The sequence below is a fragment of the Nestor notabilis genome, unplaced genomic scaffold, assembly GCF_000696875.1.
Source record: "Nestor notabilis isolate BGI_N333 unplaced genomic scaffold, ASM69687v1 scaffold33372, whole genome shotgun sequence".
NCBI lineage: Eukaryota > Metazoa > Chordata > Aves > Psittaciformes > Psittacidae > Nestor > Nestor notabilis.
The window spans coordinates 8,744-25,511 of NW_009918411.1; the positions used below are offsets into that span (position 1 = coordinate 8,744).

The 16,768-nt window shown below is 41.1% G+C and overlaps 1 protein-coding gene across 1 annotated transcript in view; it reads left to right on the forward strand.

Annotated features, from left to right (window-relative positions):
- Positions 1–7,775: 7,775 nt before the first annotated feature.
- Positions 7,776–16,768, forward strand: part of CMYA5 (cardiomyopathy associated 5) — a 46,360-nt gene continuing 37,367 nt past the window's right edge. Inside the window, 2 exon segments of the mRNA XM_010009695.1 lie at positions 7,776–7,945; positions 15,448–16,768. The exon segment at positions 15,448–16,768 is cut by the window's right edge and continues 15 nt beyond it. Of these exon segments, the coding sequence (XP_010007997.1) occupies positions 7,776–7,945; positions 15,448–16,768 (1,491 nt within the window).

The window sequence follows — 16,768 nt, forward strand, 5'->3', positions numbered from 1 at the left end:
CAATATTTAGGTTTTCTTTCTGCAGGTTGGAAATGGAATATCAGCATAGAAAATAGGCACTTCAGAATTTGTATTAAATGGGCTTGTTTACATACAGCTTTTCATTAAGAGTGCATTTTGCATTTGAACTATCAAAAAAGCAAAATTATCTAGAGGTGGTGCATCTGATTCCTTCTTGTTACAATGTGCTTCAAGACTGTATTGAGAGTGGGTTTTAGCCTCATACCAAGGTTTTACTTCTAAAATGGAAGGGAAAAATTAATTTCCTATTTCATCTTGAAGTATACTTCATGCTTTTAACAGCTGTTAGGCTAAACTAGTTTAACAAATTGTGTAGATAAAATTCTGCGTACTTTGAGAAGAAGCTTTTAAAAGCTAGCTAAGCATGTTATCATATTATGTTTTCCCAGTCTTTGCCAGATTTTCCATTTAGCAGACTAAAATTTCAGTTATTGGTATTACTGCATATATTAATATTTTAAATGTAGTTGTTTATAGATTACACAAGTCTATGCCTGCAAGTTGCTATAATTCTGTACGTAGCACTGTATTTAGGCTCAGTCAAAGAAAAAATCGTGCTCTGTTTTTATTTGCCTTAAGGCTTATTTCTGTGGTTTTGTGTCCCTTAAGGACTTTCATATGTTCTGCCAGTGTGAAATATACCATGTTTCTTAAGCAGTTCCCTCGTAAGGCAAAAAATCCTATAAAATCTGTTTTGTAGTGGATTGTAATATATAGTCTCTGCATTAAAAATTTTTTAGCATCTATTGCTTTAATGTTGGCAATCCTATCAGTAGCAAGGAGCACTTCTGTAATCTTTCAATTAAAAAAAAAAAGTTCCAAAGTATTAATGATGTTAGCAAAAAAAAAGAGGGGAGAAATATTTCATAAATTTGTGTTTAAAGTATATTAGAAGCCCCAGATTGTTAATTTATGAATGGAAACTGTAGAATGGGGATGAACTGATAAAATCTATTCTATCTGTAGAAAAAATCATAGTAAATAGTTTACTGTATATCCTTGTATTTCACTAAGAAGCTGTTGAATGAGATGAATCTAAAGTTAACAGTTCCAAGAGGCACATACGTAATAAGTTTCAAAACATTTTAGTATGCAAAATCATATTCTGCTATGTCAACACAGACCATTAAGCCGTAACAAATAATTACTGATGCATAAGTTTATCACAATAGAAGTATACTTCAATAGATACAATAACCTGACTTTATTATGGACTACATACCATAGGGGCATCCAGTGTGCAGGGCTTTTTTTTTTTTTTTTTTAATTAATGTTATGTAGAAATAAAGATTGAGAAGCAAAGTGAAATCAGCCACTCAAAACACTCTTGTGAGGCAGTGATATGTTGACCCCTCTGGGTTTTGTCTGATTACTTGCTCGGTGAAGATAGCCTAGCTGTAGATTTCTTTAACGCTTTCAATCTTTGTGGTTTATCTTGCAGAGCCCTTTGATAGGACAAATACTGCTAGAGCTGTACATGAAAAACAGAAGTTTGATTTAATCAAAGGTCAATTTCTGAAGGTAAATGTTGCATCTTGTTTATTTTTTGAGTCACTTTGGTTTTCAAGATAGACAAATGCTAGCATCGAGCCTGCTTGTTTCTCATGTTTGTTTTATGAATATTTCTAGGTTTTGTACTATATAAGTAGAAATGTCTTTTTTTTTTTTTTTTTTTTTTTTTTAAAAAACGACTGGAGAATTATTTAGTAAGAGTAATGGCAGACATTAAGCATCAGGCTTAAGGCCATAAGGAATGACAGTTGCTTAAAACTGCAATTGTAGGATTAATATCCTGCACTTTTTTTAAAGAAGCCTACGGAATTTGTTTGTCTCATTGCCCTTGAGAGATTATTCGTCCTGTGGTTTTCATTGCACATTGTGGTTTAAGTGTATAATGTGTAAAGACAGGAGGCTCGCTGCAGTTATTTGCAGGTTCGTGGCCTATAGATGTGTCTTGGAATTCACACTAGAATACAGAAGAAAATTGAAATAACCTATTTCAAAGCTAATTAAGTTCTGGAAATGTCAGTATGTAACATGTTGTATCAGGAAATTTGATATGTATGAATTTGCTACAATTTTTTTGCAGTCAGAATATCAATGTAATGCTTAAATAATGTTAAGATCTGAGTCTCCACAAATCCACTCTCTTCTTGAAAAGCTGTATCTTCCTCGGTAGTTCATTGCATTTTGTATATCTTTTCGGTTTTTTTCTCTCCTGGAAAAAAAAAACCAACCGAAAAACAACCAACCTACACAAAACAATCAAAAAACCCCCGTTTTCTTTTTCAAGAAGGGTAAAATACCAGCCTTATTTTTGTGGATCTGTGAGGCTTACTGCTTACAATGCTATTTAAGTAGTAACGGCAGAGATTTTTATTTTTTTTAAGCCTTTTAATACCTTGTACTTTTTTCCCCAGTCTTGGCATTTATTACAAACCAAGAAAGACCTGAACAGTATATTACCCTTAAGAGCAGCCATACTGAAAAGATAACCAGCTTCTTTCACTTTCTTCTTACTGGATCCTGCTGAAATAGAGAGTATCAAAATCAGGAGGCAGTTACCCCATGGGTAATTGTCTTATTATGTGTTTTTCTTTGTAAACCTCCATTAAGAAAATCTTTATAGAAAGATTGTGTATTTCATTATTGATAATTGTTAATACAGCTGTTCATTAAAAGATAGATTTTCTGAAAATGTCTGTGTTGTCTATTTCTAGAAGAAACTCGCAGCAAACTACAAGGGTTTAAGGAAACTATGGGAATATAAATGTTAATTCAGACATTTTTGACCATGAAATAAAGATATTTAGAGCTAGACAGTGTGTGTCTGACCATATCCTTAAGGCACTGCACAGAGAACCTACTTCTTGATGAGCAAACAGCCCATGCTTTGCATCTGCTTATTGCAGTAAGCACTTCTGCTCAACTTGGCACTCTCCAGTTTTAAAAACTTACCTTTTACATGCATTAACAAGCAATAATTTCTGAAAATCAAGCTAGATTTTGCTTTGTAGTGTTCTAGATACCATAAGCTGTAATCTAAACTGGAATTTTCTAGCAACAGTTCTACTGCTAAGAATTTGAAATAAAAAAGGATAAATCAATATACATAAATGCTTCATATTCACACAGAGTAGCCAAGATACTTTTTAATGCTTACTTTTAAATATTTGAATTAGTAGTGATGCCTGCACTGGGAAACAAACAAAAACAAACATCACCAAAAAAACCCCAAAACACCCCACAGCCCTGCCCCTGCTACAAAGAGCTGATTTCTGTCCTGATTTTGTGTAAGTATTTTTAAATTGGTCAGCTTCTGTAAACTGAATTTAAATAAGTAGTCTTAAATTTTAGCTTTTCCAGAAAAGTTGTGAACCTTTTTTTAGACCTTCTGTAGCACAATTTATGCCTCTTATGTATTTGTTATGGAAGACCAACTCATTGTTAAAACTGTACGTATAATTTATTTCTTAAGCTTAATATTTTGTATGGTGTCAAATGAAATAAAATTTATATATGGAAGATACATCTTATTTTTCCAGTACTTAATCTGCTTATTTAAAATATTACCTATATTTAGGTAGAAAAGGAAATGGTCTGTAAAAGTAAAGCCCCTGTTGCAAATCATAAACTTCTTTATGGGTACTCCATGCTGTGTCTGGGTAGAGGTAAATGTTTCATCTGTTGCTGTCTCTAATGATATTGGGAAAACCCGTATAACTATGTAAAATGACAAGCACTATCTCGTGCAAACTCTTAAATTTATTTCAAGTTTTACAGTTTAGAAGGTCTAGAAATTGTAAACTGTTTTCCTGCTGTGAGGTTACTTATTACACACTTCATCATGATCTAGTCTATATATTTTGGCTTGCTTCCTAAACGAGCTTCCTTCTGCAATTTAAACAATCTTACAGTTTTAATCTGACTCTAGCAACCCAATAAAATGTTCTCCCTCCATGAGACTGTTTCCCCTAACTGCCTTTCTGTGTATAGGTTGGTAGACTTGGTCTGTGAAACATTGACTTTGATCTCCTTTATGTAAAATGGAAGCACAAGGTTTTAGTACAGCATGATGTCTGGATTCAGAGGTGCTGTACAAGCTATAGGTGGATTCTGGGGAGAGAGAAAGCTGCCCTGTTTTTTGAGAAGGTGCTGGCTAGCTCTCTGTCTAGAAAACTTAGAAGTTTACCAACGCAGGCTAACTAAGAAGGGACGTACATCTTCAAACTTGCCGAAAATGTATGTCAGGTGAGCGGGATGTGAAGCACAGAACTTTAAGCATATCTATCTTATGAGTTCACATTGCATCACCTAACGTGTGAGTATCTCACACCTTAAATTATTTATGTTTGAAGCTGCTTCTTCCTAACTGTCTTAAAATGGACAGTTGAAAAAATTGCCGTACCTCTGTGCAACTCCATAAAAATTGATGCACCAGCTCAGTGATCTTTTCAATACAATCATGATCTGTAACCCCAGTGTCCTGTCTCTTTCAAAAGAATCTGTTGTAGGGGTTTTTTTCCCCTCAAGTTTGTGAACTTCTGGTAAGCTACACCAACAATCAGAAATATAAAGTCTAGATGGCATTTTTTCTTAATTGTGGAAAAACTTGTTTGCTGCATCCTCTCTTGGTAACAGGAAACTCCCTGGTAATTTACTGTATTACCTAAGCAAGGTACAAGGTAGTTTACGTTACAGAGAAAGAAGCTACTGGCAAGAGGACAGAAAGTGGCAGTGCTGTTGCATGTTGTTAAAAAATCTGAGAGTTCTGGAAAATAAACATCAGCAGATACTGCATTATATTGTTTTCCTGTCAAGGCAAAGAAGAGCAGCACAACTTTCTGTGGGTGAACATAACGATATTTGTTAAATGATGGGCTGCAACTTTTGTCAGAACAATTCAAATAAAATACCACAAAATAAATGGTTTTGGGGAAGTGAGTAGGAGCTGAACTTTAACTTTGGATTCAGTTTTGTGTAGTCTGAAGTTGTTCAGAGATTTAATGACCTGGATTTTCATCTACTCTGGGCCCACATCCAGAGCAAGAAATCCACTAATGGCTATCATTAATCTTAAGTTTTAAAGTGAAGTTTTCCCTTCTCAACTTCAAAATAAGGGCGTTCACACACCTACCCCTTGGCATATACACTAGCAGGAATAGTTTTTTCTGAGAGACCTTTGGTAAAAGGTGTTTTCATGGCTGACCAAGCTTTCAGCATGTATGCAAGATCCTAACTTAGAATGGTTTGGGTTGGAAGGGACCTTAAAGACCATCTAATTCCACACCCCTGCCATGGGCAGGGACACAGAAACTTCTCTGAGGCTTCTTACTGCCTTGAAATAAAAATGGTTTTCTTCAGCTCTATTATTTTAGGATTAGATTTGACTGCTCATTTTGGCATTGGGTTTGCCTGTCATTTCTCACCATATATAATGTCATAAACTATTACAGTCTCATCTAGGATTTTAGGGAACAGTCTTTAGTTCTCTAGCAGTGCTTTTAATTAACAGGCTCAGAGGTGTATGGGATGACTAATCATCAGCAAGAGCTTCTCATTCAGTAACAGTAGTGCCAGAATTGGCATAGGCCGTCTACTGTGGAATTTGAAGTTTCTTTTCTAGCCCTTTTGCTTTCACTTCTCCTAAATGTGATTTTGTAAGTGTACTCTCTGTACCTTAAGGTGTTCTGATAGAATGAGAGATTATTTTTAAGAAATCCTTTACAAAGAATTCAATATAAACCAATTTCAAGGCTCAAATTATGGGCTGACACGGTTGTTAGGGAGAAATGGGTAGCCATGATAAAAGGATGTAAGATGATTTGTAGATAACTGAAGTTAGCATTTGTCAATACCGTCCCAAATGCTTATTTCAAACCAATGCTTTACTTGAACTTGGGTCACTGGACTCAATTCATAGTATACTTGGTATTAAATTTAAATCCATCAGAGAATGTCACTCTGGATTTAATGGCCTTCACTGCTCTGAGTTATCTTGTATATTTTGCAGTATTTTTAAATTTGTCTTGTTTTCTCTAATCCTTGTGTGTTTTGATATAAATCTTTCCCTTGTTGATTTTAGAGTATAATATTTGTAGGAAGAGCATGAAATAATAAACTATTTGGTTCAACTTACAGGTCAAATTAAATTATGAGAAGTATAGAAGGGAAGGCACTAGGTCTAGAAATAATTTATTCTGGTGAAAGGATACTCGCATTCCTCTTGCTGTGCTGAAGACTGACTCGGAACTTGTGAAAGACATGTATGCATCGTGTAATACAAGCCTATCACGAATCGTCACAGGATGGTTTTGGTTAGAAGGGACCTTAAAGATCATCTAGTTCCAGCCCCCACCTGCCATGGGCAGGGACACGTTCCACTAGACCAGGTTGCTCAAAGCCCCGTCCAACCTGGGCTTTGTAGAACATTGCAATGCTCTTGTCTTCCACATACAAAGAATGTGAAGTCATATACTCTGATTTTCATAGTGCTGTCTACACTGTCTGTGCTTGTGATAAAATACAGAGTTTAAGTTAGTATATTTTTCAAGTACACGTCTTTGAGAAATTATATTCTGACTTCATGAACTGTGTACCTCAGCGGGTAGGACAAGAGAGCAGGAAGGTTTTATCTGTACACACTGTTAGTAAATATTTTACTTCAACTGAATCTGTCCATAGATTTTTAATTTAGCATTGCAGAGAGAGTTTGTACTCAGAAATACCTGCTTGGGTGTTTCTGTACTTGTACTTCCATATATGCTTGGAGGAGTTTGACTGATTTATAAGCAGCTTTTTATTTGAAGAACAAAAAAGGGGGGGTATATTAGAGTTATACTGTGTATACAATGAAATAACTTAGTTATTCTTTATTTAGAATCAGAGTTTTGATGTTCCTACTCCTCTTCTAAAAAGCAATTAAAAACCACCCCTCATTACTTTAGCTAGTACAGGTTGGAAATATTTCCATTTTTTCTGTGAAAAGTAGTGCATTTCGTGTGAAATAAAGGGTAAGCATGGCTTAACCTAAACCCTACACGGTAATTTAGTTTGTCTTTGCTTTAAATTAAATTTAGTTCAAATACACTCAAAGAAGACATTTGTAATGTTCTGTGATTTAGCATATCAACAGATTTTTGGGTTCAAATACATTCTGTGTGTTGTTAAAAACTACAGTGTGTCTGATACCTTTAATATTACCATACTGTAAGAGGTATGTGTCTTAGGCTTATCCACTAGTAATTACATTAATGGAATTATATTTGACCCCCCTAGCTCAAATTTGAGGCACTCTGTGTGTGCTCAGAGGTGGAACTTCCTTTTAAATGTACTAAATGCACCTTTTCTTGGGGCCACAAGAACTGCCCTTCTGCTTCACCTGTGCCATCCCCCCCTAAACTTGCTAGAGGTGGCATGGGAATGTCTGCTGGGTCCCCTTCCTCCCTGCCGCTGCCCGGCTGCCCTGTCTGTGCTATAACACAGCCTCAGTGGCCGTGCTGGGCAGGTGGAGGGGGTGAGCAGCCGGATCGATGGACGTCGGGTTATGCCACGTGTCCTGGCACTCGGTTGGTGCTAGGACCCGGGGTAGGATCAGCAGCGACTCAGCGCTGTAACTTCACTGCCTTCTATTTAAAGACTGCCCTGAGTCAGGAGAAGCGAGAGCTGCTGGGGATGACAGTTGCTTCAGGCAACCCTGGGGAGGACAGGGTTGGGGGTAAAAATCACCGGCGAGGGCCTGAGCTGGGAAGGGTATGGAGCGGAACCGCGGCGCTGAGTGCGACAGGGCGTCTGAGACCTCCTCCTTCATAGGGGATGAAGAAGAGGGAGAAGAAGAAGAAGAAGAGGAGGAGGAGGAGGAGGAAGAAGAAGAGGAGGAAGAAGAGTCTGTGGACCCAGGGGAAGCTGAGGAGCTCACTAACAGGTACTGCCCCCCCAGGGACTCACAGCCTTGGGGGGAGCTGGCAGTTGCACCCCAAAGTACCAGCCCAGGGAGATGCCAGGGCTGGGGCCCAGTGCTAGTTGTAGTGCCTTTCCTCTTCCCCAGCGGCTGTGGGGAGTTGAGGGGGTGAAGGGGGTGTCTGTTAATTGGGGTTTTTTTGGTTGGGTACGGCTATAATTAAGTTTTGTGCAATAAGTGCCTGCCCCAAGTTCCCTACAGGGTTTTCTATTTAAAGATACTCTGGCGTGCCAGCTCAAGTGGCATCTCCCTCTACTCCTCCCTCTCTGGCTGACTGTTTGTCACATGTCAATCTTAAATGCTCTGCAGATTAGCTTGTCAGGGAGAAAATGGTCAAAGATTACAATGGTGCATTGAATTCTTTTCCTTTTTACGCCCGTTCTTCCTTCCCATTTGTCCCTCCCTTCTAAGTCTTCTTCTTCCCAAAAAAGGAAAAACCTCCTGTATGTCTCTTTCCACTGCCAGTTACAATTTGTGTGGCTGATTTTTGGGGTGAAATGAGAAATATTTTATCACTTTAAATTTTTTTTCTTCCTTTTTTTCCCTTAAGTCTCGCACAAAACAGTTTGTTGCCCTGATACTGTGCTCCTATCCTCAGGAAAATAGCAAGTGAGGCCATGGCCGGCCGCCCAGCACATGGCTCTGGTCCTGCGTGGAATGGGAGCCATCTGCAACCCAGTCCACACAGACAGAGCCCTCTGGCAGTGCCAGCGCTGTTGGGTGCAGACAGAGACCATGAGGCCTGAGAGTGCCCCAGCACATGCCGGGTCGCAAGATTTCTTCCTTGTCTTGAGTAAAGCCTGTTGGGTTTGGGTGGGTGCTGTAGGTAGAACCAAGGACATTACTGTTGTCAGGCTTAGGTATCTCCAGAAACCCTTTTTTCTAAGAGATTTTGGTCATACAGTTCCTAAAATCTTGTTGCTGTGGAGCCATCCTGCATTTACATACCATTCTTGGTGTATCACAGTTCAAAGCACTTCCTAACACTGCTGTTGAGTTACTCGGAGAAAAAAGATGGCAGGAGAAGGTGTGGGGTGTCTGCGCAGCCGAACCCACCCCGAGTGCTGCGGGAATGAAAGCCGTACAGGGAAACATAGCCCAGGACAGTAGGAAAACCTCCTTGCGGAGGGAACAGGGAGCTAGTTTTCCAAAGGAAAAACTGGGACGCCCCCGGTATGTAATGCTGCGTTTCTCCAGAGGGGGATGCTGTCTCTTCAGTCCCGTCCAGGCAGAGAGGGGTGATGCGCTGGAAAACACTGCCTGAGCACGGGTGCAACTCTACGAGAAAACCAGTTGAAGTCGCTGGAGTGGAGCTACTCGCTGCAGGCAGCTAAAATACAACTGTGTGGACTCTGCAATTAAATGTGAATAATGAAACTCAAATTGTAAAACATGAGAGGGAACGGCTGACTTTCCCCTTAAAGAGAGGGAAATCTGTGTAGCCTCACAGTTATTTACTGCTCATACTAGGACAGCTTCTCCATGGGTGCCTGTTAACAGCTCCCTGCAGCTGGGTCTTGCTGCTCGCTATCAGCCTGTAGTGCAGGCTCGGGCACTACATCTCACTGCTTAATTAAAACACCAACCATTCCCTTCAGCTCTCAGTTATATTAAGCACTGCAGAGTTTATGTCTATCCTTAACTGTTTTACTAATAAGAGAGGCCAGAGCCTACCAGAGAGGTTTGTAACAGCTGTGCTCAGTGGTAACCTTAAATCCATTTGATTAGTTTAATTAGGTTAAAGGCAATGTAAAGTTTGGGCTTGGCACAGATATGGTGACTGCACCGAGTGCTCAGCAGTGGCTTAGTGAAGTTAAATAAAACTGACTCTTTAACTGCTTAAATTTTGTTGTTGCAAATGTCAGCGCGGTTGTTGAAATTAAAGACTTCTTCTGCGCCGAGCGCCTGGGCAGAGCTCCTGGGAGGTGCTGGCTAACCAAGAGCAGCTGGGCCGAGCCCCTGGGACATACTTACTCAGGCTGGAAGCTAATTATTTGTTGACAAACAGGTTTTCAAGCCGCTGTTGCAGAACAGATCACTGTGTATGCATGTGTGCTTTGAAAACACAGCTTAGAGGAGGTGTAACCAATATGCAAACTTGGCTGAAGACAGCCTGTCCTGGACTCTGCTGTCACTGATTTATTTTTAACAACCCCAAGCTCTCTGCTGTTTTTGTCTTTCTCCTCTGCATGCAGTTGAACAGCACCTGGTTGTGCAACATTGCAGTCAGCGGGGAAGTTCCCCACTGCCTCCTGTTTTCACCTTTCAAGCATGCTAAATAACCTCAAACCTATTTTACTAGAGAGCAAGCAAGATGGCAGGCTCAAGGCCAGCAAGGGCCAGTGTGAAAGAAGCAGAAGAGCCCTGTTTTTCCTCTGGGACACCAATCCCTAAGCCCTGACTGACCCACTCCACTTTCGCACCAGTCCCTCTGCAGCAACACAGGGAAAAAAACTGCAGCAGAATTTATGACTTGCCCCCAGATTACGATGCATGCATGTAAAAAGCACAAAAGTTTTGGGTTTATATCTTTCTTACCCTTCTTGATGTAACCTTTAAATAATATGGTTTCCTAACACAGGATTTTATGCAAGTAATGAGACTGACATGCAGCATCAGAACCTATTATATAGATGTGATAAGGCATCATATCCTTGTCTGCATAAATCACTCGCTGGTCTTCAGAGGCTTCATGCAATATTTTCTTCCCTTTGGGTGTTTACTATCTGAGATGGTTTGTGGCAGGTGTCTTTTGTTTCTAGCTCCATGTAGAATTAATCATTTAAACGGGGAAAATATTATGGAAGTATGTATTGTGTGTTTTAAGGCAAACGAGTATGAAGTTAATAGGTTTTAATTTTTATATTGGTAGACATGAGAATTAAGCCTAGCTATACAGAAATAGTTTACTGGTTAACTGGTTTGCATACCCACTAGAATATCTGTGTCTCTAACTGATGATTGGGATGATCTGACAGTTCTGTCCCTCAGACAGTTCCCAGAGGATTTTCTTTTGCAGTGGGAAGGTCTCTGGATGTGTCTCTGTGCAGGGCCTACATAAAAATGGCTTTGCAGCCAATTTATAGGTGTTTCCAGGTAACTGGTTTACCTGGAATGGGTATGGGACTCATTTCATGGTGACCTAAGACCAGTAAATGGGGAGAAAACCCTGGAGTTCTGGATGATGATGAGTATTTTCATTATTATTATCTTTATTTTTGTTTAATGAAGCAGTACTTCCACAAGAAGATCATAGGTATGGAAGCTTTAGAGCTAACTCTAGCTTAGAATGATTGGTGAAATGGATGAAAGGGCAAGCTCAGCAAAGGGGACTGCCAGTTGTGTGGGGGATACAGCAGCACCCGGGAGAGCGAAGGAATAGAATGATAGCAGATGGGATGGCGAGAAGGGGAGTGCTGCGATTTGCCTTCCCAAGGAAGTTTTCCATATTCTCATCACAGCAGAGAAAGATGCTGGGAAAGGGGGTGCGTGGTTTTCAGTTTCCTGGATGGGATGCAGCAGTGCCTGCCTTGGGCAAGGGTGGAAGGCTACAGATGCTGGTGGAGGGAAGGACAGAGTGGTGGGAAGCGGAGGCTTCCCTTTGCCCCGTACGAGCCTGTTTCAAGGCTCCAGCAAAACGGCACTGGAGCAGCTGGACGTGGCAGAATGTAGAGATAGGTTGCTGCAGCCGGCCGCCCCTCCACGCACCCTGGGCCCTGCCGGCACCGGCAACCGGGCACCCTTGTGTCTCTTGAGCCTTTTAGATGATAGTAACTGAGTCCTTGATAGAGATCGACACTGCAGTTTGGATCTGAAATAACACACTTCAAGGAGTTTCCCATTAAGTCTCAAAGAGATTAAATCACTGTGTAAAGGAAGTCTTGCACCCACACCTAAGTGTGCTCCCTCCATGACCTGTATGGTGGAGAATCCAGGGCAGACCTCTGGGACACGGAGGTGCTGTGGGGTCTCAAGCAGCATCTGAAGTTGCAACCAGCAATGCCACCGGGCCATGCCATGAGCTAACGTCTGGAAAAACAGACCAGCACCCCAGCAAACATTCCTTCCCAGACTTTTACAAGGGTCAGGAATGGAACAAAGTGTGTGAGACAGGCCCAGCTCCTGGCTCCCAGCTACTCTTAATAAAAATCAGCTTTATATCAAAGCAAGCAGCTCTCTTACTGCTTTTAGGCAATTATTCATTTGAATTTGGACAGATGTGTGAGCCACTGTGTTACCGGAAGGAGCATCATTAATGCAGAAAGAAGTTAGCAGTAAGCTGACAAGTGAAAGGCTGGGTTTAAAATAGTGACTTTCTCTAGCTTTTTACTCTCTTACCCTGAAGAAGAAAATGGACAAGCTGTAGCACTAGGAAATGTGGAGCAACAGGCAAAGACCTCGCTGAGCATGCTGATTGCTGTAGGGGGAAAGGAGCAGCACGGTAAAGGCAGAAACGGCAGGAATTTACAGAACCACAAACACAGGAAAAACAAGTATTTCCTACAGCTGGGAAGGCAAGCCGGCCAATACCAATTTCCACCCCCCTGCACTGTGCCAGCTGGGGTGAAGCAGGAGCCTTCAGGGAATGAGAGATTTGTCACTGCAGGCCACTTCTTGACATGTCGGTCATTTCATCTGGGTTGTTTTCAGCTTGCAAGGAGCAAACAGCAGCACGTGTTGGTGGTAGCAGGAGTGACAAGGTCTGACGTGAAGAGAACGAAGGGAGACTCTGGGGGATTTTAGAAAGGCGATGGGTGCGCAGTGCTTCTCAGGGGTGGTGGTGTAGCACAGAGGGACTGGCCTCGCTCAGCATGTCTGAATGTGGCTGCCCCGGCAGACGGGGAGATGAAAACTCTTCCCCGGCACAACACATAAGGGAATGTGTGCCCAGCCTGCCAGGCTGGACTGGAAGCCTGTAATCCCAGTGGACACGGCACAGAAGTCATAGTGAGAAGCAGAGGCCTGTGAGAAGCAGGGGAGGTGATAAGAAAAATCAGGTTTTGAGCCTTTATGACAAGCAGCAAAGAACCAGTTGTCAGTGTCTCCAAGAATTATAAAAGGTTTGTGTCAGTGTCTCCAAGAATTATAAAAGGTTTGTGTCAGTGTCCTAGCAGTGAAATAACAAACTGACAGCACGTGTGCCGGCAGGACTGGGTGTGAAATGTCTGCTTGGACAAAAGGCAGCCCTGGCTCTTGCCCCTGGGTGTCAGTGGCTTTGTATCTGCGCCTATGGAGCTGAAACACGGCAGTGGCAGACACTTCCTCGGACTAGAGAGGGGTCTTTCAGCTACTACTAGGCAACATGCAGATCGTCTAGAAAACTAGGGCAGCATTTGAAAGTATATTGCAAGGAAATGTTTGGCTTATGTGTCTTTCATTCTGGTCTTAAACATACAAAGCACCATCGCATTGCAGTGTAGAGGAAGATGGACTGTGACTGCAATGTTGGAAACGACATGATGTTGTGAGTATTTCAAGCTTTTTGCATAGGCAGGGCCAGGGCAGCCCATTCTTATTCATTATTAGCTGAAGTGGAAGTGCTGCTCTGTTCTGTGTGGGGTTTTATTTAATAATGCCAGGTAGTGCAGAAAAATAGGTTTAAGTCAGACCTGAAAGCTTCCTTAGTACTGTTCTATTTTATTTATTTTATTTTTATTTTGCTATTCTTCAGTCAATCTAACACCAAACCATGAAGGTGGCAAATGAAAAGCTAGCAGCAAAATTGGTGTAGATTTGTTTGCTTTGCCTCTTCCTCTAACCTGTAAATTTTACCTTGTAAAGCTAGCCTTGTGAGAGAGTACTGCACCAAGGCAGATAATCCACTGTACATTCTGGGGTTTGTATTTGTTTAAGGGTTGTTTGGTTTGGTTTGATTTGTTTGGCTAAGATGCAATTACTTAGTATTGTACTGTCAGACTCTTTTCGAATTGTGGGCTTTAGCCCAAGCTGTCCTGCTGGTCATGGTCTCCAGGCCAGCCCAGTCACCACCACTGGCTTTAAGCCCCATTCACGGGCTGCTGATACAACTGCCTGGTCAGGCTGCGATCCCACAGGGTGGCCTCAGTCTTCAGTTAGTACTGGGGACATCAGAGCAAGTTCATGGGAAGATAAGGCCAGCAGTCCCAGTATCAGGATTACCTTTTTGTTTACGATTGGTACTGAGCAGTTTTGCTGAGTGCCCTTTACAAAATCCTTGCAGAGTTTGCTTGTTGGAGTGATTATGGCTTTCTTCAGGGTTTCCTTTTCTTCAAAGACACCAGCCTTCTGCCAGGAGCTCGGTGCCTTCCAGAGCGCTGCCGACTGCTCCTTGGGGGTGTCCCCCTTCCTCTGCAACCTGCAGGCATCTCTAGCACCCAGCATGGTGCTGGGTCGCAGGCTGTGGCAGTTGGTTGGACAGGTTCTGCTTCTCTGAGCCCATGGTCAAGAGCCAGAATTCTTCAGCCTTGCTGAAAAAGTGCTTTACCCTGATTACCTGGAAAGTGACCCTTCCTCCTGCTCAGTGGAAGCAGGATGTTGTGTGGCCGTAGGTTTACACTGTTCTATGGGATTAACAGAGACTTCACCACTTGCCAGGAGATACTCTGTCTTTTTTTCCATCAGCTACTAATATGATTTCCCTAAATAAATGTCTACTCAAGAAATATTAGGGTTGAGTGTTTTGATTACCTTTTCTATGCTTTCTAGTCGTAACTATTGCAACCTTAAATTAAATTTTAAAAAAGTACAGTATTAGGTCTTTAAATTGTTTTTACTATTCTTTGAGCTCTAATTTCCAAGACTTTTTTTCTAGTTTCCCTGAAAATGTTTCTCTAGCCTTTTTTTTTAAATGAGAGATATTTGATTGCAGTGTATGATAGTGTATTGGTTATTTATCATAACATCTAAAATTAGCTCTATAAACCATAGTTAATTCATTTGGGAAAGGCTCAATATATTTTTATTGTTGAATATATTCCAAATTACTTAAATACGTAGAGTGCTTAGAGGACGAAACTCTAGGATATCTAGAGGATAGATTCTCTACTCCTTTGAGCTTTGTAGAATCATTTACACTTTGGCAAAACAAGTGTGGGTGCTATTAAAACACTGACAGTATCTTGCAAGTGTTTAATGCAAGGTTTAAATTATACTGTGAGATAACCACGCACTGGAGAATAGCCCCAGAATCAGTTCAATCTCACACTGGCAAAACAATGTCATATGCAAGACTGTTTTTCCTGCATCAACAAGAGATTTAAACACCGCCCCTTCATTGAATTAACCTTGCAACATGCAGCTTTATAAAAATTTACCTAAAATACATTTATCAGATCAAATATGACTTTGCTTATGCTCGTGTTTCAAAATTTTTGCACATGAAGTATTTTTACATCTTCAAAAAGTATTTCTGCTTTACTGCAATAATTTATTTTGTTGTGTGTTTTTACAGCTTTGTTTTTTTTTTCTGTTGTTCTTTTTGTTTTTAGTTTAAAAGATGTTATCCAAAGCGAAGATGTGAAACCCAAGCTGCAGTACATCATGACTAACCCTTCCTTTTCTATGGTAACAGTTCAAAGTGAGGACAGTGGGATAACCTGGGAAACGAGCTCAAGCAGATGTTCTACTCCCTGGGCCTCAGAAACTAGTACAACTTCTGATCTTTACAGTATGGAAAGTTCACCGGTAGGTTCTCCTCCAGGAAAAGTTATCTTTATTATGGATGAAGGTAAGATTGTTCGGAAAAGGAAGCACAAAATTTCAAACAGGGCACCGATGGCTGTGAGCCTGAAAGGAGGCCAGGGCAATAAAAAACGTGACTCTTCTGGAATGCAGAGGCAAGAACCAAGGACTGTTCTAGGAGATGTGCAAGCCTCTGTGTTGAATGTTGAGCAGGTGGAAGCACAAGACACAGATGAGGAAATGGATGACAAAGAAGATGCAGAGGACATTGCAGAAGAGCCAGTAAAACGTGCCCCAATAAGATCAATATTTCGAGAGAACAGACTGAGAAAAATAGGGCCAATCCTTGGAGGGCCAGTACAAGCTAGAATCCAGCTGTTCAACTCAATCTTCGGAGGGACTGCGCCAGACCCGGAAGCATTGGAGAAAACCAGAATCCAGAGAGGTAGCTCAGTTTCAGGAGATTCTGAACAGTTCCTTGAAACATCAGTAAAAGAGAGATTGCAGAAGTTCCGTTCACTTTCAGAAGCGACACATCCTAAACCTTTTCAGAGAACAAGAAGTAGGTATCTTGAAACACCATTGGAGAGAAGAAGGGAGCAAAGACAACAAGCCCCAGCACATGCAAATCAAAGCTATTCTTCACAAAAAATGCCTCTTGAAAAGCGGCTTACTACTAAAGATGATGTTTCATCTGAAAATATTAAACCCACTAAAATGAAAGATAAACCAAGCAGATCTTCAAGCTTTGTTGCAGAAACAACTCTTCAACATGAAGAAAGAAAAGACATACAATCTCTTTCACAGACTCCAGATCAGGTACCAGCAGACTCACTGAAGTCCTGCCCTCCTGAAGAAGCCAGGAAGCCGCAAAGTCATTCACCTGTGGCTGAAATACCAGAACAAACAATTTCCATTTCATTACAGTCTGGTGATAAATCAGAGAAAAAAGTGCCACTTCCCTCAGCTGATAATGCGAACAAAAAACCAGACCAGCCCCTGCTAAAAGCATCAGATCATCTGGATGAACCAAAGGAACAGGAACTTCAGCCCAGTTCTGCACCACAGTCTGTTTCAGACAATTTTGTGGATGAATTAGATAGACAAAGTACCCAGCCTACTTTCCCT